Source organism: Aethina tumida, chromosome 1 (genome assembly GCF_024364675.1).
Source record: "Aethina tumida isolate Nest 87 chromosome 1, icAetTumi1.1, whole genome shotgun sequence".
Lineage (NCBI taxonomy): Eukaryota > Metazoa > Arthropoda > Insecta > Coleoptera > Nitidulidae > Aethina > Aethina tumida.
Genome location: NC_065435.1, coordinates 79,557,639 through 79,583,606, shown reverse-complemented (window position 1 = coordinate 79,583,606; position 25,968 = coordinate 79,557,639). Strand labels below are relative to the sequence as shown.

General features: G+C 35.9%; 5 protein-coding genes across 8 annotated transcripts in view; 2 read left to right on the top strand and 3 right to left on the bottom strand.

Moving 5' to 3' along the window:
• Window positions 1-8,518, bottom strand: part of LOC109598676 (uncharacterized) — a 49,164-nt gene extending 40,646 nt beyond the window's left edge. The window contains exon 1 of the mRNA XM_020014581.2: window positions 8,145-8,518. Within this exon, the coding sequence (XP_019870140.1) occupies window positions 8,145-8,254 (110 nt within the window). The 5' untranslated portion in view covers window positions 8,255-8,518. The remainder of the gene's footprint in view (window positions 1-8,144) is intronic.
• A 6,384-nt stretch (window positions 8,519-14,902) lies between these two features.
• LOC109598673 (ATP-dependent DNA/RNA helicase DHX36) lies at window positions 14,903-18,520 on the bottom strand. Its single transcript, XM_020014579.2, has 8 exons — window positions 18,046-18,520; window positions 17,642-17,994; window positions 17,389-17,589; window positions 16,721-17,255; window positions 15,880-16,671; window positions 15,523-15,806; window positions 15,055-15,459; window positions 14,903-14,989 (listed from the first exon to the last, which is right to left on the bottom strand). Exons 1-8 carry the CDS (start codon window positions 18,322-18,324, stop codon window positions 14,914-14,916), a joined length of 2,925 nt encoding a protein of 974 aa, XP_019870138.1. The 5' UTR covers window positions 18,325-18,520; the 3' UTR covers window positions 14,903-14,913.
• Window positions 18,521-18,720: 200 nt separating this feature from the next.
• On the top strand, window positions 18,721-20,335 carry LOC109598672 (sesquipedalian-1). The gene is made up of 4 exons (XM_020014578.2): window positions 18,721-18,981; window positions 19,038-19,226; window positions 19,767-19,889; window positions 19,945-20,335. Exons 1-4 carry the CDS (start codon window positions 18,777-18,779, stop codon window positions 20,091-20,093), a joined length of 666 nt encoding a protein of 221 aa, XP_019870137.1. The 5' UTR covers window positions 18,721-18,776; the 3' UTR covers window positions 20,094-20,335.
• A 95-nt stretch (window positions 20,336-20,430) lies between these two features.
• On the bottom strand, window positions 20,431-21,796 carry LOC109598671 (39S ribosomal protein L50, mitochondrial). Its single transcript, XM_020014577.2, has 4 exons — window positions 21,657-21,796; window positions 21,406-21,503; window positions 20,652-20,974; window positions 20,431-20,596 (listed from the first exon to the last, which is right to left on the bottom strand). Exons 1-4 carry the CDS (start codon window positions 21,714-21,716, stop codon window positions 20,475-20,477), a joined length of 603 nt encoding a protein of 200 aa, XP_019870136.1. The 5' UTR covers window positions 21,717-21,796; the 3' UTR covers window positions 20,431-20,474.
• A 181-nt stretch (window positions 21,797-21,977) lies between these two features.
• The window catches only part of LOC109598670 (mediator of RNA polymerase II transcription subunit 13), a 31,608-nt gene continuing 27,617 nt past the window's right edge, over window positions 21,978-25,968 (top strand). For all 4 annotated transcript variants that reach the window (XM_049961068.1, XM_049961067.1, XM_020014575.2 and 1 more), the window contains exon 1: window positions 21,978-22,103. In XM_049961068.1, the coding sequence (XP_049817025.1) occupies window positions 22,035-22,103 (69 nt within the window). In that variant the 5' untranslated portion in view covers window positions 21,978-22,034. The remainder of the gene's footprint in view (window positions 22,104-25,968) is intronic.

Genomic DNA, 25,968 nt, shown 5'->3' with positions numbered 1-25,968 from the left:
GCGTACAACTGATTGTGAATCGCGATATCATTCTTATGATTTGGAAACTCTAGCGATAGTGGAAGCCACTCAGTATTTTCGCACATATCTGTATGGTATAAAGTTTACAATCTATACAGACTGTAATTCAGTAAGGGCTACAGCACTCAAAAAGGAACTACACCCCCGCGTTGCAAGATGGTGGATAAAATTGCAGGACTTTAATTTTGATATAGAATATAGACCAGGACATAAAATGGCACATGTCGACTATTTAAGTCGAAATACAGCATCTCCGACAAAACGAATTTTAGCAGCACGAATTATTGCTAACAAACCAAAGACAATTTGTGAATATCAATCAGAGGATGTGTTTTGTCAGACAATAATAAACAAAACGCATCATGAGACGGGATATATAGTGAAAGACAATTTAGTGTTTTTACAATGTTCAAATGATGGTCGCGAACGTTGTTTTGTACCTGTAGCAGCTCGACTAGAGATAATGAAACTGTATCATGATAACTCGTCTCATATTGGTGCTGATAAAATGTTAATGAAATTACGTGAGGACTTAATATGGCCACGCATGGGTAAAACAGTACGCAAATATGTTGCAAATTGTAGATCGTGTGTGTTGGGTAAATCTTTTACTGGAAAACGGAGTGGATTGTGTCAACAGAAAACGAAACCTTCAAGTAAAATGGATACGTGGCATATTGACCATGCCGGACCTTTGGTCAAATCTAATAAATGCACTCAAATTTTAGTGGTTATAGACGCTTTTACTAAATTTGTGCGATTTTGTCCTATTAGACAAAAAAATGCCGAATGTACTATAAAGGCATTAGATGCATTATTTATGGAATTGGGTCGACCAAAACGAATAATAGCTGATCGGGGAACAGCATTTGTAGCGAGTAAATTTCGAGAATTTCTCAATGATAACTCTGTTGAGCTACACCTAATTGCAACAGGAGTTCCTAGAGGTAATGGACAAGTGGAACGCGTTATGAGAAGTTTGTTTAATGCGATGCGTGCTGTGTTGAATGAAAAAGACGAAAATAAATGGACAAAAGTGCTACCTGATATTGAGGACGATTTTAATGTAACTGTGAACAAATCGACAGGATTCGCGCCGTGGATATTAATGTTTGGTGAAAATCGACGTCTGAGAGCAACTAACGAACTGTTAAATGGTGTGCCAATACAGACAAGTGATGTGGACGCTGAAATACTTAGACAACAAGCTCACAGTCGCGTGTGCGAAGTAACCAGTAGAACAATTACAAACTTTAATAAGAAAAGAGTGCCGGCAATACCATACGCTGTTGGTGATAAAGTTGTTATTGAAAATAGTCAGCTGTCGAATGGAGGAAAATTGAAACCAAAGTATCACGGACCCTTTGAGGTAACGCATTGTTTACCTAATGAGAGGTACGCACTCCGAAGGATTGGCAGCCGAGGTAGAACAACAATAGCAGCGCATGAACAGTTACGAACCTGGCCAGATACAGAAATTCTATAAGGTATGATGGATATAGATTTATTTAATAAGATTGATGTGTGAATGTGTGTAAAGGTCCCTGCTTAGTAGGCTGTTTAAGGTCCCTGTGTATCAGGCTATATGTGAAGGTCCCTGCTTAGTAGGCTATGATTAAGGTCCCTGCTCGGCAGGCTATTTTTAAGGTCCCTGCGTCGCAGGCTATGTTTGAGGTCCCTACTTTGCAGGCTATGTTTAAGGTCCCTACTTTGCAGGCTATGTTTAAAGGTCCCTGCTTGGCAGGCTATTTTTAAGGTCCCTGCTCTGCAGGCTTAGATTGTTGTGTTCTGGGTCTGTGAGACAAGCGGGTAATAGACCTGGTAGTGGTTGAACCGCCTCTGAGCTCCTGGCTAGAATATGGTATCTTTTGATAGCACTTGAGAGTCATGGGTGTAACAGACCTGTTGATGGTTGAGTCGCCTCTGAGCTTCTAGTGGTTGTTAACTGTGCCACATAACAGTCTATTTTGTTAAATGAAATAAGGTTTAGACTTAGTTCTTCGAATATATTTTGAGCTTGTACTGCTGCTGTTATAATGTTTACAGATTACCGGTGTCAGGTGAATCTTTGCAAAACTGTGGAAGGGTCGAGGACGCCCCACATGTCAGGAAGGCCGTGTTAGCTTACGTCATCACCTTCACCGATGGACCGATGCGACGTGCTCACATCTATTTAGACTAGTTTTGTTTTATAAGCAAATCTGAAGTATTTGTTTACATTTAATATTCGGGGCAGTTCTTAAGAAAGAACCAGACAGTCAAGCTTTAGATGTCGAGGGTTAAAGTACGTTTGTTGTAATAAAGCGTATTATTGTGAATTTAGTGTTTTAATCAAACTAAAAAGACAGATTAACAGTCGCTAATCTATCATATATATATATATATATATATATATATATATATATATATATATATATATTAATTGCATTTTGATATGCTAATGCATAAATAACTGTTTGTGTTCTAATTCTCAAAGATATATTTACATATCGTGACTTAATCATTTCCACATATACTTAATTATTTTATTTTACAGTTTTCTTACATCATTATTGTATGGTATACCTTTTGAGATTTTAGACTTTCGATTTACGATAACAGAGTGCGTCCGTCAATCGAATATTTTGTAATCTACATAAAAACAATTTCAGTAAATTTCTCTTCCCCAAGAGAATTTTTTTTTTCGTTACTTATTTGGTCGGACACACTAACGAGAGAGACCATTTCCTGTCAACTTGAATATATTTTTTTCAACATTGGTTTTGATTCGAGAATTTGGAATGTGAATAACTGTTTTTTGGGTACGTTGAATATGCAATGAAAACAACATTCTTTGGGAATATGATTAATATTAATGGCGTAGGAGGTAGGAGAACTATATAATATACTATATGTAGTAATTATTTACTAAAATAATGTAAATACTTAGATATAAAATGTTATTGGATTAGATTATTAGATTATGGGAATAAGAGAAGAGAGAGAGAAAGGAGAAGGAAGAGATGCGCCGGCGACGTCGATTTTTCGCTGGGACGGCGCGTCAGTCGGTCGGAGGCGCGCGACTCGCATCGAAGGAAAGGGGAGCGGAAAGGGGGCACACGGTAAACGGTCGGTCGGCCGGGTCGACGACCATCGAAAGTGAAAAGAGAGGAGCTCGCGAGCGAACCGCGGACCACGGACCACGGACCACGGACCACGGACCACGGATCACGGACCGCGACACGCAGGGAACTATCCTGCGAGTCGGACAAGCTCCCGGCAAACGGTCTATTCCACCGCACGGTCCTCATCTTACGTTCGGTATATTAATTACATTATTATTATTAATCAATAAAATACTAAAAATGGAATAAATATGCACATTCATTTCTATTTTATACTATATATAAATAGACACAACTAACTAAAATTTGATAGCTAATTAAAATTTTTCAGGAAATGGGAAACAAAAACTCCGCATGTTGATAAAACTTTTATTTTTCAAGATTGAGAGTGAGGTGAAATTTCTATTTAATAAGTGTCAAAAATTGGTTTTTAAAACTGATTTGCACAAGATTATTTCTTGTTATAAAAAGCAACAGAAGCAACAAAAGCAGCAAAAGCAACAAAAGCAACAAAAGCAACAAAAGCAACAAAAGCAACAAAAGCAACGATTTTGGGGGAGCTGTGATGTCAGCGTATGTGACAGAAAGAATTCCAGTTCGATTAGAACTCTGCTATCTGGCAGTGTGTGTTTTCTGCAGACAAAGACACAAAGAGCAAAGAAGCGTTCGTTGCAAGGTTTCGCGGCGGGTCTTAATTGCCGTCCGAAATATGAGCAATTATTGTTTTGATTGCAACCTTTGTCGCGTTCCGCTGCAACAAATGTTAAGGTTTTATTCGCAATAACAGCCAGTTTACAAAACCGGGTTAAGAGTATTAAATGTCTTATTTTAAAAGCGACCGAACGAAAAGGACGAAAAAGGCGAAACCGGCGACTGGTTTAGCGGGGTATCGATGGAAACCTGGAGGTTTTTAGAGGCGACTCTAGCAATGTTTCCTGCTGGCTGCCTGCCCGACACAAAAATGCACTTCTAACACTGTTCTACGTGCATATCGGCATGCTTCAAACGGTCATAACGGAATTCTACTTTTACTACTGTCCCAAATAATCGGCAAAAAATGTCAACACCGCTTTACAACTGTTGTGTTTTCGTCGCGAGAACCCTCACCGTCTCACCGTCTCACCGTCTCACCGTCTCACCGTCTCACCGTTTCACCGTCAAATATTTTTCGCATTATCCCCAACTTGTATTTGTACACGATGACATCTATGATGTGTCTCTACAGAGACTAAAAAATAAAAATGAAGACGAAGAAAGGGCGGAAAGCAATGGAAGTGCACGAAATTACTTCCTGTTTGTGTTCGGCCTTTATTCAGGTTTCGTTTTAGCGTTTGTGAAGGGGTTTTCGATATTTTTGCGCCGGTGCAAGCTTTCTCAATTCGCACGGTTCGAACACACGGGATTTATTGTGGCACAACCTCCCACGCGATCGTTGCGAAACACCCGTCCGTTTTCTGCCTGTTCGGCTGCCGCTACGTGATAGATCATATTAATTTGATATTGTTCCCGTCTTACTTTACTTGCGGAATTACAATATTTTTATTTAGCAACATAAATATTGAGAGAATAATTAGAAAATGATGTGTCATTGTTGAAATTAGAATTAATTACGAATTTCTATTGATGAATATTGACACAGAAATATTCATATTCCATTTATTACAGTCGCGAAATGCGAAATGCGAAATGCGAAATGCGCCAGTCATTTGCGGTGGCCATTATATATTATCGTAACCCCGCATTTGCTCGTCAAATTGCCCGGGACAAACAACACAATTAAAATTACCTTTAATACTTTAACTGCATTTCAACGATCAACGATGGCAACTCATTCGCAGTCGTGCTTTGTTTTATTCGGATAGGAGCTGCAATTCGCCAATTCGTCACTAACTCAAAAATTATAAATTAGAGATCGGTTTTGGTTGGTTTTAGAGAAGAAACAAATCCACGAGGCTTAAAGATTGGCAGAACATAGTTTTAACGATGCTTCAAATTTATGAGCTTAACGTATTTTTAGAGGCAGTTATTTTTAGCATTTCGGGCAATTTTGACGAAATCCAATTTAAGTAAGTATTGTGACAAAAATTGCATCGAGCATCCAAGCCATTCGACTCGATCTATTAATAAATCGGACGATTTTTTTATAGTAGCGCGTGGGCGGTGAAATCGCGTTTTCCCCGTTTCCACGTTCGAAATTTCGGCTTGGAACGGAACGGAACGGAACGGAACGGAACGGAACGAAACCAGTCGGCGCGCCGCACGAAAACAATTCCACGGTCGGAATTTCGAAAACACGTTCTTAAAATGTCAGTCACCGTGAACGAATTAATTGGATCTTAATTTCATGCGATACGCACGCAGCTTTTCGTTTTTCGATTCGTGTAATTATAAGCGCATTAAATAGTATTAATATTGACAATTAGCGGGAAACAAAAGCGAGTCGAATGAGGTCGCAGAACGGGTCCTTGAAGCGCACCGGGATGATATAGAAATGAAGTGCGCCAGCAGTAGCAGGTAGCGAATGTTTTTCGCCCTCCAAACTCATCTCGACCGATTGATGACACATTGGAAATTTATGTTGTCTTCCGAAAATTGCTGTTCGTCGATCTTCACCGCTTAAATTAATTAACGGACGAAAAGACCATGGGACGATAAGAATACCGAGTCGGCCCCAGAAGGTATCGGGCTCATAATTTCAGGAAATGTTGGTACTCATAAGTTACTTCGATGCTGCAACTTTCAGATCTCTATTACCGTTCCTGAATAAATGAAAAAATACTGAAAATCAATAAAAATTGTTATTCTCACCACCTTGTGAATCGATTGATCTAAATACCGGATATGTTTGTTTTGGAGCATGATGGCAGCTTCTAGGAAAAAAATGAGCACCTTAAAAAACGAGGTTATTTTCTTAATTTTTATTTTTTTTTTAATGTTACGATAACGATGATAAAAGTATAAAACTATTTTTTTTTTTTTTTTTTTTTGAATTCTTCATTCAATTTTCGATGAAATTATGAACTTCGGGAATTCTTTAAAACGGTACGTCACAAAAATTAAAAATCGATTTTTTGCTCAAAAACGAACGAACGAACGAACGAACGAACGAACGAACGAACGAACGAACAAACGAACGAACGAACGAACGAACGAACAAACGAACGAACCTTCCCGGTAACCCATACGGAACTGAACATAATTTATAATGTGGTCCGCGATGATAAATCGAGATCTCTGGTCGCGTACGAGTCAACGACACCCGAAAATTTTCATAAGACGAGAGGAAAAAAATCGAACGAAAACGCGCGCAGGCACGATTTTCCGTCTGGGTGCGCGGGGGACGAGCACCGCGCGTAGATTTCATTTGTGCGTGATAAAGTGCATTGACCCATTATCCACATGTGTGTCAGTTTATCGCAATTATGTGCGACCAGGACCGGACTTTTGTTGTTGTTCCACTACTAACATGTTTACTCTTTTCCTGATGCAGGTGCTTCACTTCGAAAAATTGACTGAACTACGAAAATTTCACTTTTCTGATCGTTTTATTTGGCCAAATATTAATAAGAAACTCTATTTTACTTTTATAAATAAATGTGACCCATATATTAAGAAACAAAAAAACATGCAGGAACTAAACGTTACAAGGAAATTTGTGTTAAGGTGACAAACTTTTGGAATTTTTGAAAAAATATTACATTTGTAAACTCTGGCAAATAGTAAAAGTGTGTCATGATCCAAGAAAGATAACCAACCCATTTCATTCGTTGTACACATACCATATGTCATATAAAGTTAAAAACATAATAAGTATTTCTTTATATTTTTTATGTCTGATCAAATCTGAACATTCTACATTATATATTTCTAAAAATTAGTTAAAAACTGGAATATAGCATTTCGAAACGTTATAGAATAATTTAAATATTTTTTTGCTTCTCATATCTGATTTGATCCAGGAATTTTGTTTCCTTTCTAAAACTCTGTTAAAAAAGTAACACATAGATAGAATAATAGACAAAAAAATATTTTCTTTTTGTTTTCTTTTGATGTCTGTCATATTTCTTTCTTTTTTCTTTAATTTAATATCTGGTCTACTATACTAATTTTTTAGAAGTTTTCTTTACATTAAAAATTTAGACATGGATGGAATAAGTTTTCCTTTTTTTTTCATATCTGATCTGATCTAAAAGGTCTACCATATTTTCAGGAATTTTGCTCCCTTCATAAAACTCTGTTAAAAAAGTAACATAGACAGAATAAGTATTTCCAAAGGTGTTAAAATAATACAATGATAGACAAAAAAGATATTTTTTTTTTTTTGTTTTCTTTTGATGTCTGTCATAAGTTTTCCTTTTTCTTTAATTTAATATCTGATCTAATCTAAAAATTTTACATTATTTCCAAAAAAAAAAAAATAATATAGACATTGTATAAAATAATCATATCCACAAGGATGGACAACCAATAACGTTTCATTTTTATTGTTGAACCGTCCATTAATAAAATAAGTGTACCTGGTATTATTTTTACACTTGTTTTGGACATAAGAAAACAATGACGACGGACTGCGACCATGTTTGCAAATTCGATTTTTATTGTTATTGAAATGAAACACAGTCAGTGTGTGTTTTTGTGTGGAAAAAATCCGGTCCCGAAAATATGTGTGTACCTGCACAGTTCGTATTATACATCCGTTCGCAGGAACTGAATTCAAATCGGGGATGGGTGCGTGGCCAACTAACAGTATTTCAATTAATTTCCGTTGACGAAATATTTGGACACTCGTGTGTCTTCATTCGTCATCGATGAAAGGAATGATAAACGTGATGGAATTAACTAAAATAATCACATAAATAAAATTTCGAATACAGTTGGTCGTATTCTACAATTTTTTTTATCACAAATTGTTGAACTATTGACTTATTTTTAGTGTTAAAAGATCTTAGAGGCTTGGTGATTGAAATTATGTTGTAATAAAATGATGATTGATAAATGAAAATGGTTCGGTTAAGTTACCTTTGTGGTTTAACGGCGGGTCTTATCATCGCTGGCCTCTTTTCGTCTTTGTTCGGGAGTCTCAAGTAGTCTTGGTCCCCCAGCAAGAACAGATCTTTGGATATAATCATGGCAACAAATCCCACTGCACTATGAATCGGTATTCAAAAACCACCAACCACCACAACAAATTAAACGTAAGACCCGAAATGAAATACGTAGGTAGATAGAATGGTGGCAACAGTCAGGAGGGCATGTTCGCGACCCGGAGGGATGCAGTCCCCACTCTCCCTAAACCCGCATCGACATCCCGCAACTTCTCTCGCTCAGCTCTCCCAACGCGGAGGTGTCGCAGCCAGGAACACGTGCACAGAAACGAGCGCGTTACTTGGACGCGCACCGCACTCGCCGACGATGCTTTTCGAACTGGCGAACGGCCCGTTCGGGTGTCCGGTCTCCCTCGTCCGAATCCGAACTGGCTCGCCGCCCGCACTCTCTCTCCTTAATTCTGTCTCGCTCCATCTGCTCTCTCTGAATTGGAGAGAGTATTCTCGGTGCTCTCCTGCACCTGATCGGATGCCGAATCGACAAGGGGGTGGTGGCCGTCGACCGCCGACAGCCGACAGCCGACCGCCGACCGCCGCCCGCCACCTACCGTACGGGGTCTAAATTCTCACTGCAACTCCCAATATTTTAAAATGTAACTTTTTCTCAGTCGACATCCTGAGGACACTCACTCGTTTAAACGACACACAAACCAATCAAATCAAAATTCCAATAAAAATCAATTTTATTTTTCAAACGCGAAAGAAAAAACGAGAACTTACAACTTACTCTTCAATTTACTCAACAAAACAAAATTTGTTAAAATATTGAGTGCCATCAAACAACAAATACTTGAAAGGATTAAAAAGTTGGGCGCCAAAGCAATAAACAAACTCACAGTATACATGTCATCTTAAACTGTACATCATTTTTTTGAACTATAAAATAGTTTATTGAAGGTGAACAATCGTTAAAATCAAATTGATTCAATCAATCGACATAACATATTAGTCTTATATAGGGGCGGTAATCTGAGAACGAAGCCAATATATAGTTTGTTGAGTCATTATTAATCATAAAATTGTTATTTTATCCATTTAAATCCGATTCATCCATTCATATGACACACAAACCGATAAAATAAAAATTCTAATAGAATGAACTCTCATATTTATTTTCAGGTATAATAAAACTATTTTATTTTCCCCATCTCTCGAATGAGATTTTAGTCATCAATGTATTCACCTCAAAGGCTACGTACATGTACATGTATCATAGCAAACTATAATATTATAAATGTATATATGGTTGGTCATTTATCCAATGAATCAACACTTTACAAGATTAAAATATTGGACACCTCTAAACATACAACAACAAATTCAAAAGATGAACACACACAATGAACTATTTTTATCCATTCCAATCAAATGCACCAATTTATCCCGAATAAATTCAATATCTTGTTCGATTGAACTGCTATCTTGATTTCCAGGTAATACAAATCGAGTTTGTTGTCAAAATATTATAATAAATTAATTTTCAATTTAGTCAATCAAACAAATTTTATCAAAATGTTGGGTGACAAAACTTTAGAAAACTAATAATCTGGTCTTTATCCGTTAAATCTACAAAAACATAAATATTTCATCTTAAATTAAAAAATTGTTCAATTTTATCTACTTAAATAAGGACGAATGAATTTAAACGACACTCAAACAAATTAGATCAAAATTTCAGTATATTGAACTGCCATTTCCAGGCAATACAAATCGACTTTATTTTCACAATATTTTAGAACTTCATAAACGTTACGTTAAATGTTAAAATGTTACGCGCCAACAAACATAACTCTTTAAAGGATTGCAAAATTGGGCGCCAATATGAGAACAAACTCAAAGGATATTTGTATCATCTTTAACTGTAAAATTGGCAATTAGATTCATTCAGTACAAAGTTAAGCGCCAATCCGAGAACAAATTTAAAAGTTTATGAGTCTAGTGAAACATACATGTATCATCTCTATAAAATAGACAGACCATTTTTATCTATTTAAATTAGATTTGTCCATTTAAATGACAAATAAAGCTAAGAAATCGAAATCCCGGTCGATTGAACTGTCAGCTTCATTTCCAGGTAATACAAATCACCTTTATTTGTTTTCTAATGGTAATTTATAATGGCTTTTTTAAACCTGTTTTCTCTTTATAAAAAATTAGAAAAATGTACAGAACCGTATTTAGAAAATCTGTAATTATTTAAATACAGTGTGTCCCGTTCGAAGGCGCGAGACCCTTACAAAATTTGTATTCCTCGTCCGAACCAAAACCTACAGAATTATTTTTTAGGCATGAAATACAATTTTTTATGGCAACTCTAACTATACCATCGGATTAAGCACCCACTGAAGTGGAAAAATTAAAAATTATATTCTATGAATTTATTTATTAGTCAAGTAGGATAAACTGTAAAAAATATCAATAATTTCAATATTGTTTTTCAACAATATATGTAACTTTTTCTCAGTCGACATCCTGAGGACACTCACTCGTTTAAACGACACACAAACCAATCAAATCAAAATTCCAATAAAAATCAATTTTATTTTTCAAACGCGAAAGAAAAAACGAGAACTTACAACTTACTCTTCAATTTACTCAACAAAACAAAATTTGTTAAAATATTGAGTGCCATCAAACAACAAATACTTGAAAGGATTAAAAAGTTGGGCGCCAAAGCAATAAACAAACTCACAGTATACATGTCATCTTAAACTGTACATCATTTTTTTGAACTATAAAATAGTTTATTGAAGGTGAACAATCGTTAAAATCAAATTGATTCAATCAATCGACATAACATATTAGTCTTATATAGGGGCGGTAATCTGAGAACGAAGCCAATATATAGTTTGTTGAGTCATTATTAATCATAAAATTGTTATTTTATCCATTTAAATCCGATTCATCCATTCATATGACACACAAACCGATAAAATAAAAATTCTAATAGAATGAACTCTCATATTTATTTTCAGGTATAATAAAACTATTTTATTTTCCCCATCTCTCGAATGAGATTTTAGTCATCAATGTATTCACCTCAAAGGCTACGTACATGTACATGTATCATAGCAAACTATAATATTATAAATGTATATATGGTTGGTCATTTATCCAATGAATCAACACTTTACAAGATTAAAATATTGGACACCTCTAAACATACAACAACAAATTCAAAAGATGAACACACACAATGAACTATTTTTATCCATTCCAATCAAATGCACCAATTTATCCCGAATAAATTCAATATCTTGTTCGATTGAACTGCTATCTTGATTTCCAGGTAATACAAATCGAGTTTGTTGTCAAAATATTATAATAAATTAATTTTCAATTTAGTCAATCAAACAAATTTTATCAAAATGTTGGGTGACAAAACTTTAGAAAACTAATAATCTGGTCTTTATCCGTTAAATCTACAAAAACATAAATATTTCATCTTAAATTAAAAAATTGTTCAATTTTATCTACTTAAATAAGGACGAATGAATTTAAACGACACTCAAACAAATTAGATCAAAATTTCAGTATATTGAACTGCCATTTCCAGGCAATACAAATCGACTTTATTTTCACAATATTTTAGAACTTCATAAACGTTACGTTAAATGTTAAAATGTTACGCGCCAACAAACATAACTCTTTAAAGGATTGCAAAATTGGGCGCCAATATGAGAACAAACTCAAAGGATATTTGTATCATCTTTAACTGTAAAATTGGCAATTAGATTCATTCAGTACAAAGTTAAGCGCCAATCCGAGAACAAATTTAAAAGTTTATGAGTCTAGTGAAACATACATGTATCATCTCTATAAAATAGACAGACCATTTTTATCTATTTAAATTAGATTTGTCCATTTAAATGACAAATAAAGCTAAGAAATCGAAATCCCGGTCGATTGAACTGTCAGCTTCATTTCCAGGTAATACAAATCACCTTTATTTGTTTTCTAATGGTAATTTATAATGGCTTTTTTAAACCTGTTTTCTCTTTATAAAAAATTAGAAAAATGTACAGAACCGTATTTAGAAAATCTGTAATTATTTAAATACAGTGTGTCCCGTTCGAAGGCGCGAGACCCTTACAAAATTTGTATTCCTCGTCCGAACCAAAACCTACAGAATTATTTTTTAGGCATGAAATACAATTTTTTATGGCAACTCTAACTATACCATCGGATTAAGCACCCACTGAAGTGGAAAAATTAAAAATTATATTCTATGAATTTATTTATTAGTCAAGTAGGATAAACTGTAAAAAATATCAATAATTTCAATATTGTTTTTCAACAATATTGAAATATTATACTTATACAATCTCTCAACAATCCACCGTCCAATTTAATTCATTTATCACATCATTTTCGTAAGTTCATGGTAATGAATGAATTAATGAATCATATGAGCAAATTAGTCCAGACCAAATAAAATTTGAATATTACGATTATCAATATAATTGAAGTGTTATTACTATAATGGAATACTTTTGGCCTATTAATTTATATTTTTAAGTAACAAATAAAGAAAAATGTTAAAAAATCCCTAATATTGTTTATAAACAGAAAATGAATGAAAATTAAATTACCACTAAGTTACAACACCTTTTCGACTTATTACCGCCTGGATACGTCTCGACATATGATACTATATCAACTAATGTTTGACAATCATCCGAAGTAAAATTGCTCTAAATTTCTTGGAGACGGGCACGCAACTCTTGGATGGTTCTTGCGGAATGCTGGATGTCGCATATGTAGCAGATTAAAAATAATGTTTGCTTATCATGAAACAAATTCCATGTTTTGAACGGTTGTTCCGTAAGTGTTAGTTTTGTTCCAGAAAAGCATGACATTTTGTCTAATACATATGTATGTTTGTCAAAATCGGACGAAAAATACAAAATACAATTATACAAATGATTGAAAACAACAATGAACCAATTTGATCGTTCGTTGATCTGTTATTTGTCAATAAGAATCCCTTGGAAATTTTACATCCCTAATAATAATACCTATAAAAGTGGTACGCTTTCTAGTTCGATACAAGCACAGTCGCTTAATTATTTATATTAATTATCCTTATCTCGTGTTTGTGAGTCAATGTACCCGTTACCTAACTGAATAATGAAGCGATATAGAGAATGATTAAATGGTCAATTGTTTTTTCGTGATTGGACAATTAATATATCGCCGGATGATTTGTGGGTCCAACAATAGAATCCTGCGACCAGAGCACATTGATAGCGCCAAATAGATTTATTTGTTTATTTCTTGTCCGTTCCGTTCCCGATCCCATGCAAATACAAATTAATTGAAATATTGTTTTTACGCAATGGCCAGGATAAAATTAGAAAGAGCACTGCGCGAGTTCAACGGACGAAAGTAAACAAATTTTGGCAGGCCCGAATTAAACACGTTGGAATTATATAAATGCGGTGGATTCAGAGATTGTCGCCGAAATTATTAATTTTTATTTGTCGACGATTATATGACGGTTACGTATAATGTGTGCGAGCTGATAAATGCGATCTTAACCGAAGTGGCGTGTCATCTTGGAAAATATAGATAATTTAACAATTACAGACGATTTAAGAACAATGTAATACTGGGGATCATGACGGCTTTAAACACCGTTTAAAATTAATAGCTTCTAACAGATTAAGTTTTATTAAATTATAAATTTTATAGTTTTAAGTATAGAAAAATTAACCACTAACTAACTAATTGACGGATAATGAAGTCATAGCTTATTTTATCTTATACTTTTTTAACGTATCTTTTATATTATTCTAATTGTTTAAACTAAAATTAATATTTTATTAGTGACTTTACAAAATTATGTGTTTTCTAGAATTTCTTATATTACATTATCTCTACTATAAAGTTGAATAGATTAGATGAAATTCAATTTCAAGTTCATTGACCGGCGAAATCTGGAGCCAAGGTCGCAACTAATTTTTTAAGTGCTATTTAAACAGTTATTAAATTTCCAAAACAGTCGAGGAATTATCTTATTATGATTTCGCATTTCGGGAGGCCCTTGAAACTGAGTTTAATGCACGATAACGTTGCTATCAAGGACGAACCGTTTGACGATGATTAATTGGCGATATTGGTGATAAACAAAAATCAAGACAAAATAGCCGACTTGATTGGCGAAATGTGGCAATCGAATTTTCGCAATGTTTCAACATCGGGTTTCCTGCCGTATTGAATTCAATCCAGGCGATTGCAACTAATGCGGCGATTGTAAACTAGCCATTTACACTTGACTCTGATTAAATGATTCAACTAGTTATTTAATTTGTTCTTGTTGCTTTCACTGGTGCATATAGTCTATTATTTAAATAATGCCTGGACTGCGTTACAATGCACTCGGTTTATCATCTAGATCTTTCGAATCTGCAGCAATCACGACTGACAAACGTTCTCAATTTTGATGTGTTTGTTGGTGTCTAATATATCCAATATCTATTTGAAATTCGTTAAATTGGTATATTGCACAAAAAGAAAAATTTAATTGCTCTCCTATAAATTAAGTGACTGTTAATTAAGCATATCAAATTTTCAATTCTTTCAAAACATTAAAGATGGTGGATGCGCCACATATATGTGTATAAGACAAAAAGGAAATCAATTGAAAGGAAATCATTTATTAAAAATATTATATTATAATTCTAATTCAACAGATCTTCCAAACAATCGGAGTCATAATCACCCAAATCCTCGCAAGTAATAAGTTCCATTATTGCTCTACGACAAAAACAAGAACCATTTTAAAACAAAACTGGATATAAGAATGCATATAAAATCGTTACCTAAGAAGATTAATTTCGTAAGTGTCCTCTCTCCAGTTAATGTAGCCAGGATGTGATATTTTATACTCCAAAAACCAATCAAGTTTCTGTCTAAGATCCTTAATCAATTCGGCAGTACTTTCCGAACATTTAAAGGTCAACTTATCGCAAATCATCAACACAGGTTGTCCCTTTTCGTTCTTTAACTGTGTCAGTTTGTCCCCAACGAAAACTAAAGGTAAAGGCGAAATCATCGTGGCATCGTGGATGTAATTGCAACAAGAACGTTGTTTGAGATAGTAGACGAAGAGGAGGGATTCGGGGTTCGAAACTTTCGAAAGTACGGATTTCGGATGAAAATCTAACTTTCGCATCTCCAGATCAGTCAATTTTCCGCCTTTAACAGTGGCGCCACGCTTTTTTTTCCTTCAAAAATAATTCAAAATATTTTAAGTTTAACATTCAACTGTCAACTAACTATATTTTTACCTATGATAAACCGCTACGTTGGGATAGAGTCCAGCGCATACCACAGCTTTTATCAAACTTAAGTTTTCTGAGTTAACATTAAGTTCCGGACTTTTGGGATTCATACTGGAGACAAAATTCATGTCGTGTAAATAACCCATAAATTGTCGCTTCATGTCTTGTTGTTGTTTGAGAATTGGGTAACTAAGAAAATAATTCCAGCAAAATTGTCGTGGGTTCGGAGACTTTTCGAATCGATCCAAGACGATGTGTTGCAACAGATGATCACTGTTCCAACCCATAGCCTTAAAATATCGTAATACATTGATGTTGTGATACGATGAGACGGAAAAGGTAAATGAGAACATTTTTACATACCAGTTCGCGTCTTTTCCTGTCCGCTTCCTGTTCTTTCCCTAAAGGTAACTGAAACGCGTCTTTGTAATCGAGGGCTGTGGCGACCGATAATATAGGATCAAGGCAACTAAAAATCGCCCCGAACAATATCATTTTTCCAGTTTGCGGTCCCATCGGTAATTTCGCCAAATGATAACCTAAAGGAGTTAAATTTTCGTTCTCATCCAATGCGTTAAGTTTTTCCAAAAGTTCAAGAGAGTGATTGACAGTGGAGTCCTCTGGAGGATCCAAGAGATGTGGCAGGAACTCTCTGATTTTGCCCAATTGTAACATCTTAGCAGTTAATATAACATCCTCGAGACGTTTACGCAAGATTTCCGGCTTTTGGAAAGGCTGCAAATGTTTTTCGCGCTCTCTCGTGAACAAATGGTAACAAATTCCAGGTCGTACTCTACCGGCACGGCCTTTTCTCTGACTCGCATTCGCCAAAGAGACCCATTCCGGTACTAATGTTTGCGAGTTGTTCGTTGTGTCGTAATTCGACATCTTTATCTTTCCGCAATCGATTACATAAACCACGTCATCGATTGTAATAGACGTTTCAGCAATGTTCGTAGATAAAATTATTTTTCTAACGCCTGGTGGGGCAGGCTGAAAAATCCTTTTTTGGTCAATTGAAGGCATTAAGGAATGTAATGGAAATATTAAATATTTATTTGACGGAAACATTGTCGACTTTTCAAGGCGCGTGTTTAACGACGAGATCTCCATGAAACCTGTGACAAACACGAGAATTGCACCTTCTTTGTCACCCTAAAAATAATGAGATAGATATGTTCTGTTTTATTATTCCTATTATTACCTTTTTACAAATTTCTAAAAGCAAAAAGTAGATTAAATCAACATTAAATTCTTCACTCTCTGACAATCTGAGCATGTTGCAAGTGTGCTTACTATATTTTCTCTCGCGCTCTAAACTATCAACATACTTATCAATATCACCACCAATATATGTTTTTTTGTTACGCCACTTTCTTTCAGCTCCTCTCCTCCTCTCATCGTTATAAGTAAATTGTGTCATCTCAATCACATCTTCTAAATAATACTCTTCAACTGGATACGTAAATCCTGGTATGTTTATGTGGGGACAATCATTGTAGTATTTACAGAAAGATTCTGCGTTTAAGGTGGCACTCATCAGAATTAACTTGAGGTCTTTTCGAACGGCGATTACTCTCTTTAGGATGGTCAGAATAAAGTCTGAAAGGACGTCCCGTTCATGTATTTCATCGAGAATCAAGTGTGAAACTCCAGTTAAACACGGATCTGACTGCATTATACGTAAAATTACTCCAGTTGTGCAGTAACAGATAGAGCCTCTTTCTCTTGGATGAACTCTGAAGAGAAAACAATTAAATAAGGTATTACATTATCATTATTACTATTAAACAAGAACAAGCACCAGGCAAAGTGCTTTAACTGCAAGCAGTAATTATTATTTTAACTTTATTTAATTATTCATAAACATACTTCTCCAATCTGATGTGATAACCAACACTTTGTCCCAGATTTTCGACCCGTTCTTCAGCAACTCTTTCGGCAACGGAAATTGCACTAATTCTTCTTGGTTGTGTACATATAATTTTACATAGTGATCCGCGCTTTCTTTCAATGTAATCATCTAAAATGAACTGTGCAACCTGTGTTGTTTTTCCACATCCAGTTTCACCACTAAAAATTTCTAGTTAAAAACAGATAAATAAAATATAATTTCCATATTTACCTTATTAGAACAACTTGATTTTCATCAATTATTTTCAATAGTTCTTCTTTTTTGTCATACGATGGTAACCTTTTACGAATATTTAACATATTAATAAATTTAGGTTGATTCAATTTAGCTCTGTGTTGATTATAAAGTTCTTCATCAATTTCTGGCATACTCTCAATATTTACTGGTGGTTTTAAATTATCACTTATGTTGCCCCTAATGGTTTTAACAAATTCATGTTTAAACTGAGTGTCTTTCATATGAGAATAATTAACAGTATCCACATCAATATTCTTGTAAGTGTTACAGCTTAAAATACTTTGAATTTGTTCTTTTCTAATGTCAGACAATAGAATTTCTCCAAACTAAAATAAGAACAAAATAATATTATATTATACAAAAGAAAATAACCTTACAGTTCGATTTTTCATCATTTTAGCTTTCTGCTCATCAGTTTTGTGCATTAAATTTTTATAAAACAACCCAATCTCCTTTCCTTTTAAGCCGGGTGGTCTTTGTATTCTGTTTTCAGTGCTTCCTGAAACTTCACCATGTTTGTTCCTGTTTTGCTTGTTTTTCTTGTACGAGCCGCGATGAGTTTTTCCTAGAATTCTCTCAGTGAAGCGACTCGGATACTGAGAGGTTGAACTTTGGTTTTCATATTGTTTCTTTTGATTGAAATTATTTTCTGACATAATTATGCGAACTGTTTGTAAATTTTTTTACCTACTAAACGATTATTATACCACATAATAATGTGTTAAACCATTATGAGAACAGTTAGGTTATGAGACTTGGTTGCATACAAGGATCGATGAAGTTAGTAATATTATTAAACATTATTGAGCAATAGGTGTTATTGTAAAAAATATTGTTTATAAATACTTTTTGTTGTTGTGTTTCATTTTAATAAATATTAAAGAAAGATTAATCAATCTTTGAAGGTAAAGTAGATTTCTAATTTAGTTTGTGAATTTTTAGTAAAATTCTTCTAGTCGAAAAATTTAAAAATATAATAAAACTGCCTCCATCTGTGATCAAGTTATTGTACGTTGTTACAAATTTCAGATAACTCTAATTAGAGAAACCTCGCAAGTTTCTACAATTTATTAATTTGACGGATGAAAAGAGTGACATTGATACAAATATGAAAATAAACGAGAAAAATCTAAGTGCATTCGCTGTTTCGGCGACGCCTGTTGACAAGGACGGTTATTTATCAAAAAGGGGGGAAGTGAATAAGAATTTCCAACGCCGATATTTTGTGTTGAAGGGCAATCTGCTGTTCTATTTCGAGAAAAAGGGCGATAAGGAGCCATTGGGCGTAATAATTCTTGAGGGTTGCACTATAGGTATGTTACTTAAAAGATCGAAGTACAAACACATTAATTTTTATTTACATGTTTAGAATTGGCTGAAGATGAGGAGCAGTTCAGTTTTAAAATTGATTTTCATGGTACGAATAATAGAAGTTACATTCTGGCTGCTGAATCCCAGGAATCAATGGAACAGTGGATGAAGGCTTTGGCATGTGCTGGCTATGATTATATGAAACTTATGGTAGCTGAATTACAGAGGCAACTAGATGATATTGAAGGTAAATCAATTTTATCATTCTACTTATAAATTTCCCAATTTTATCATAAAATATTGAAAAGAAACAATGGTTAGTAGAAGATTGGAAAATTGCTTAAAATAGATTTTTAAGTTTGGCACATTTTCAAGTATTTACAGATTGAAATTATTTGTTTCTTTTGAAAATGACTCAAAATGTTTTATGTATAATTATCAATATTATTATTAAATTATTTCATCTTGTCGTCATAGTAGCCAAAAATTATCTGTGACAAGAGATAATGGAAGTAAATAAAAATAATATTCTGTACAAATATGTGAAGTGAAATATTTATTCAAGTTTACTAGACAAATGAATTTGTTTTATGACATAATTGATTATAAGAAAATCATGACCATAATGATCTGTCATCTATAAAACGTAGTCAAATAACAAAACAGTTAGTATCACTGGTTTTAGATAAGAATGATAAACCCTGGCATGAAATAAAATTTAGGCAAACAACAATGGAAGTGTCAGTTGAGAGTTATGAAATAGGTTTAAGTAAATTTTACGTTACAGAAACACCGTTACCGCTAGCGCAAGCCGTGAATTCTCCAATTCCTCCACCAAGAAGGCATAATCCTTTCAACAGACCTGATAACAGCCCACATCAAAGATCACAGAGCGTCAGATCAAATTCAGGTAAACGAAGTTTGTTTATCTTTGTTTTTTTAATAATTTATTTTCTCTTTTATAGGACGAATTGAAGATTGTAGAATAGTCGACTCCAAGACAAGTATTTCCTTTAAAGAGTTACATAATTGGTATGGAAGACCTATTCTGAAAGATTTCAATATTTGGAAACACCAACAAAGGATGGCAACTGATAATTTAATATCTTTTTAGACTTAATAGCGAATTTTAATCTTAGGTATTTATTGACTGAACATTTTCAATCATGTATTTGCGAATCTAGTTAATTATATAAATTTTGTTATTTGTATAATAATTTGTGAATTTTTTAATGACCAACATTTTAATATCTCGTTGAATTATCGACTACAATGCAATAAAACTGTAATTTTACTTATTAGTGTATTTAGATTAACTTTATTTTTGTACCTTTTGCCACAATCAACATACAAGTATTATCTAAATAATTAAAACATTTTACTAAACTGATAAGGATGTTTTACTTTATAATAGGTTGTCATATATTTTAATTGTACAAATAAAACCAAGATTTTGTAAAAAACGAATATTTATCAAACAGTCAACTAACAAATATTAGATATCAGGAATTGATCCCTCTTGAATGTGTCCAGGATATTTGTTCTTGTATTTCAACCCCGTAACAATTGTTGAGCTCTTTGGGAAGGCTGTTTGTCCCTTAAATTTCGTATCCGTGTCTGAAAAAAATTAATTATAATAATATAATGATTATAATAATATAATAATTTTCACCTGGATGGAATCGGTGATATTCGAACTGCACGTGAAGATTTTCCGGTAAATGCATCGTCCTCATTTTATCCAGAGGTGTCCTAACATCAATAGCGGTAGCATAAAACTCGGCGACGTCTTTTAGAGTTTCAATACAGTGCAGTTGCGAGTTGGGAATGCTGTGTCGGAATTGGTCGAAACACGCGGCGAATAATTGAAATCGTTTGTTCAAGTCTGTGATTTTTGTTTCGGGTTTTGTAGTACCGATGATAGTGGTGAAAATCGTTTCCAGTTTATTGTTCAAATCTTGCGGGGGATTGTATTCATTTTGGCTACGCAAAAATCTAGAACATAAAACAGATATTTATTTATATATATATATATATATAAATTGAGGATATTTTCATAGGATAAAATTTTAGGAGAAGGATTTGCATATTTTTACCTGTTACCTAGATGAGGTGTAAGGTACAGGTAAAAATCAGGTTTCAGTAAAGGCAAGAAAATCAAGAATTTTGACATAGTAAGTTATAGAGATCGGTGCGTGGTGCGTAGTGCGTGGTGCGTCAGAATTCGAAAATAGGTGCGAAAGTGTGAACATGATTGCATGCATGCGGCCCGTTCGATTTTCGTAATTCACGCGCAGCATCCGATTTATTGACTCCGTACGGTGGCGCGACCTCGCGGCCCGCCACCCAAACACGACAGACAGACCAAGGATGGCTCCCCTTGCAAGACGCAGTTGTTCAATGTGAACTTTAGGCGAGGTACACACCCTTTCGCAGCCAGAGACTCCATTGCCGATTCCATTCTCGGGCCCGTTTTCCTGTCGATGCCCTTCCTCTTCTCCGCCTTCGTCGCGTAGAAACGGACCTGAAAATTCGCTCGGATAAAACCAGTGCGTTCACTCAGTGATTGTATTGTTGTTAAAGGACGTTCTGCCGTTTGTCCGGGTTGATTTGGAACGTTGTGGGACACAGTGTCGGACTGGGTCGGTGTGTTGTGTATTTAATTAGTAATATTTACGTTTTTTCGGGTTAGAAATTGGCCTGTTTTGAATCCGCCATGCCTCACGAACGCCGCCATGGTTGTAGACTGAGGGAGTGCGCGCGCCTATCACCGACACACGTCTAGCGGTCGGCGTTCACGAACGCGCGCAACCGCACGGCGCGCACGTCTCTGCTTGACGGATACTGCGAAACTGTGAAATGTCGAAGTGTAGTCTTGGTTTTCACCCGATTGGAAGCGCTGAATTAGTGTGGCTTGTTGTTTCCTATCCGCCATTTTACAGTTGCTGTTGAAACGGTGCGAGTTTTCGGTATATGCGTTCCGCGCGTACGCGGTGTGACGTGCAGTGCATGGTTTTCAGTGTTGTGAACCGAAATCATTTATAATGGATCAGCCATGACGCACCCAAATTTTCAAACTAACGGAGCCAGTTTAGAAGATTGCCACACTAACTTCTTCGCTTTGGTAAGTCACCGTTTTTTTAGTTAGTCCGCAATCCACTTATCAAACCCGGGAACTGTGTCACAATCCTTTCGACGCATTATTCTCTTTTTGTTACGTGAACGCATTTGAACTACTGTTTACGTTTTATGAATCCCTCCCGCCTCAATTGTCAATCACCTCAATCGCAACTCGGTGCAATTTAATCTCGATTCAATTAAGGTGTTCGCACAAGTGTTTACGATCGCAACCCGATGACCGATAAGAAAATTCCTATTTACATCCGTCTTGCCCCAGCTGCAACTTGGCCCGGCATCCCAAACAAACATATTTTGTTCGGTATGCTCCCAAGTAACTGCGTTAGTTGTTTTCCGAAGGAAAACGCAATAGAAAATAGTGAAAACCTTCGGTAACATTGCGGGTGTTTCGATCTCGTGTGAACGAACGCATAGTTGGTTCGGCAGCGCGACGTTGCCGGCTCGCGCAGGTAACGGTCTCCCGTTTCTCCTCCGTGAATATCTAGATCGCGTGTGTGTGCGTTTTCTAAGTCGTCGGACCTGTATTCTCTCTGTACGACGACCTTCTCTCTATGTCAACGCGTTTTCTAAAAAAATCCACCACCGACTCGAAGCCGGCGACAATATGCACGCTCCACCGGAAAACGTCCGAATTGTCGCAAGTTCAAACACGTCTCAAACATCTGTTCGAACTAGAGAAGTAGTAGTAATAATTGAAACGACAATTTTGTCTCCCGACTTGGATTTAATATGTGACATTGAACGGTGCAGTCCGGCAACGTGGCCGGTGACAGGAGTGGTACAGTACGAGGCAAAAGTGCAGCTGATTTGTTGTCGAAACGAGTTCGAGAACTGAATTGAACTGAGTTTTGTGCGTACGCACTATTCCTTGCTTCCGCAAGGCGAAAGAAACGATTCATTCGCACCTGCAATGAGTGCATTGCATATTGCACAATGTACGTTGCACGTTGCACGTTTCATAAAAAAAACACATGTAAACAATGATTTTCCTGTTTTACGATTAACCTACACTATAAATTTGGTCAGTATTCGGTCTAGTTTCTGGTTCAATGTTTGCAATGTTTGCAATGTCGATCAATTTGATAAGGAACACAATAAGTAAAATAATAATTTACTATGTAATCTAATCTAATGAATATGTTTGGATGACATTCGGTAGTAGTTGTATTAATTGCACAGTTGTCAAGCTTATTCCCATATACTTACCTTAAGGAAAATTGATGCCATAAAATATTGTTACAGCATAATTAGTGCAAAAGATAGCAAAAGATTGTTTTATAACTACGTATAATTTTTTATAAATAACTTAAAACAATTGTTATCTGCCATTGAAAATCAATGAAAAAAAAGTTAATGAATGAAACTATTATAAAAAATGTATTTTTTTCATATATTTTGTGTATTGCAACAATTTTTTATTGATGAAAAACATTACGATAATTGTATCAAACGACCTTGAAGTTTTTTTTATAGCATATTTACAAACACGTTTTACGATAGCAAGAAAAAGAAGAAACAATCTACAATGTACACATTAAACGTAACGACGTGACGTTAAATGTGTGTTATGTGAAGTTCCCTTTAAAATTACTTGATAATAAACGTGTCCTTCCGTCACACAAACACAACGGCAATCGTTTTCGTTTGTTGCCAGTTTGATTAAATTTTGAAATAGAATGATGATGGAGTATTCGCGCTCCAGTTGTAACAGCGATTTCACCCGAATTTCCATCTAAAATCACTGTTTTTATGCAACAGCCAACTGATGATATGAATTAGTCTTTCCTCAAAACAGAATTGTTATGATACGATATTGAGTAATTTGGCGAATTACATGGACCTGGTAACTTGTTTGTGTTCTCCGATAACGTTACATAAACACGATTTTTTCTATTTGTCTATTTGTCCGATGAATTTAAAATGCAGCAGCCGACAAGACTTTTCTTTCTGCATACCTGAAAGAAGGCATTCGATGTTTTCTTGGAACTTATTTTAGAACACGGTTGCCAAGTTCTCCTACCTAAAGCAATATAATTATTAATAAATCAAATCAGTCAATGTGTTGTCAAACATGTATTGTTTCATATGCACCTTTCACTATCAACTTTATTGTAATATTATACATATTTATCGTAATTGTATGTGTAATATAAATTTGGAGATGGAGGTGTAATTAAAAGTGTATCACAGGATGAGATTAATGAATGAATTCGACGAGCTAAACTGCACGGTTCGCACAGTTCACAATCTGGTTTCGGTCGTTTAGAATACCTGAGACGCATTGTCGAAAGGAAATGTGTCCGTTTCGTAGCATTCTGTCCCGATAAAGCCGAATGAATGCACAACAACTTAATACCCATTGTGTTATTCCGTTTAGTGATTTACGGATCTCGATTGTCGACTTTTATCTTATCTTAACCCCTTATTTCCCTGTTTTCTACCTGATTTTCACCCCTCGTCAACACAAAAATTCTCTACTACGTCGGTCTGTTGCATACGAAAGGTCGAAACGTCGAAACATGGAAACGTGGAAACGATGAAACGACGAAACGACGAAACGACGAAACGTAGTCGTTGCATTGACCCAGTTTTCACGATTTACGTCTTTGCATAATTTCCAAGCCCAATTAAATTCATTACGACAACCAGAAAAACGGACATAAAACCCATGAAACAGTTCGAATTCCTTCCCGTCTTCGTGTTCGGGTGGTTCGGACGTGAAACAAGATCACCCACAACAGTTGTCGGTCGGTCGGTCGGTCGGTCGGTCTGCGACGTTGCCGCAACCCGTCTACAATCTAATTCGCTTCGCTTAATTTCTTAATTCGTTAAATTTTTAATTTACCTGCGGCGCACCCGATAGGGGTGATAGTTCCCCCTGTTACGCAAACCTAGGTCCCTTAACGAAAGTAAGTCAGTGCGTCCGCGCGACGTTGCCGCCGAATTTACGTTAGATCTTCGGTTCGCGTGTGCGAAGGCAAGGGGGTGTTGTCGTCCCCTATTGCGGATCGTCGCCGGTGTCCGTGCGGGCAATTAGAAGAGGCGCGCTGTTGCCGGCTTGGGCGGAGGGTTCGATACAATTACGGGCGACGAAATCCGCGAGGTCCGTGACACACTTATACGCGAATCCGACGGACGTTCAGGCGGGAGTTGGAACGGGAGAGGAATCCCACCCCGAAGCGCGGGTCGGATATTGATCGGCATCGAAGCCGCTGCAAGTTGGGAAAACAACGCCGGCACGCAATTCACACCGAGAGGGTAGGCACACACTCGTGCACCGGTGTCGTCCGTCGTCTTCCTCCTTCTTTTAAATCAAAATCGAGGGATGTGTGTGTCCGACGGTTCTATCGTGCACCTACTGTGTCAGTCACTTCGGGAGCACGGCGCTGATACACTATCGGAAATAATGAATGAAAACGGTGGGTGTGCGGGAGCGAGAGAGTTGGAGCACGGAGGGAGACGGCCCGACCAAGTGGCCGACGTCAGATGAAAATATTTCAAAATTTTCGGTTCGGTTCGAAAACCTGTCAAAGGTGGCATTAAGCATTTTTTAATGCCACTTTTGACACAACAAATACACACACACATAGTTTGCGTAGTTAACATCGAAACGGTGCAAATAGTTTAAGCACACTATTGACACTTTCACTGAATGGCAGGTTTGGCAAAGGCGCTGCCACGTGACCGGCTTCGCTTGCGGGTCGCTCACACGAATTGAAAAAAATAATAATAATAATAAAATAAAATGTGTGTTTAATTGCCGACCAAAAACAGGACCACCCAGAGAATTTTTATTTACTCCCAAGGAGTAATATAAATAATTGTAAAAACTGAACTGATTATTAGATGAT

Coding starts and splice junctions, on each gene's coding strand:
- LOC109598673 (XM_020014579.2), bottom strand. CDS start 18,324: ATGTCAGAAAATAATTTCAATCAAAAGAAACAATATGAAAACCAAAGT. Junction 15,807..15,879: donor ACAGGAAAAGACGCGAACTG/GTATGTAAAAAT, acceptor CGATATTTTAAG/GCTATGGGTTGGAACAGTGA. Junction 15,460..15,522: donor AACGTAGCGGTTTATCATAG/GTAAAAATATAG, acceptor TTATTTTTGAAG/GAAAAAAAAGCGTGGCGCCA.
- LOC109598672 (XM_020014578.2), top strand. CDS start 18,777: ATGAAAATAAACGAGAAAAATCTAAGTGCATTCGCTGTTTCGGCGACG. Junction 19,227..19,766: donor GCAACTAGATGATATTGAAG/GTAAATCAATTT, acceptor TTTACGTTACAG/AAACACCGTTACCGCTAGCG. Junction 19,890..19,944: donor GAGCGTCAGATCAAATTCAG/GTAAACGAAGTT, acceptor TCTCTTTTATAG/GACGAATTGAAGATTGTAGA.
- LOC109598671 (XM_020014577.2), bottom strand. CDS start 21,716: ATGGCGGCGTTCGTGAGGCATGGCGGATTCAAAACAGGCCAATTTCTA. Junction 21,504..21,656: donor AATTTCTAACCCGAAAAAAC/GTAAATATTACT, acceptor GCGAATTTTCAG/GTCCGTTTCTACGCGACGAA. Junction 20,597..20,651: donor ATATCACCGATTCCATCCAG/GTGAAAATTATT, acceptor AATTTTTTTCAG/ACACGGATACGAAATTTAAG.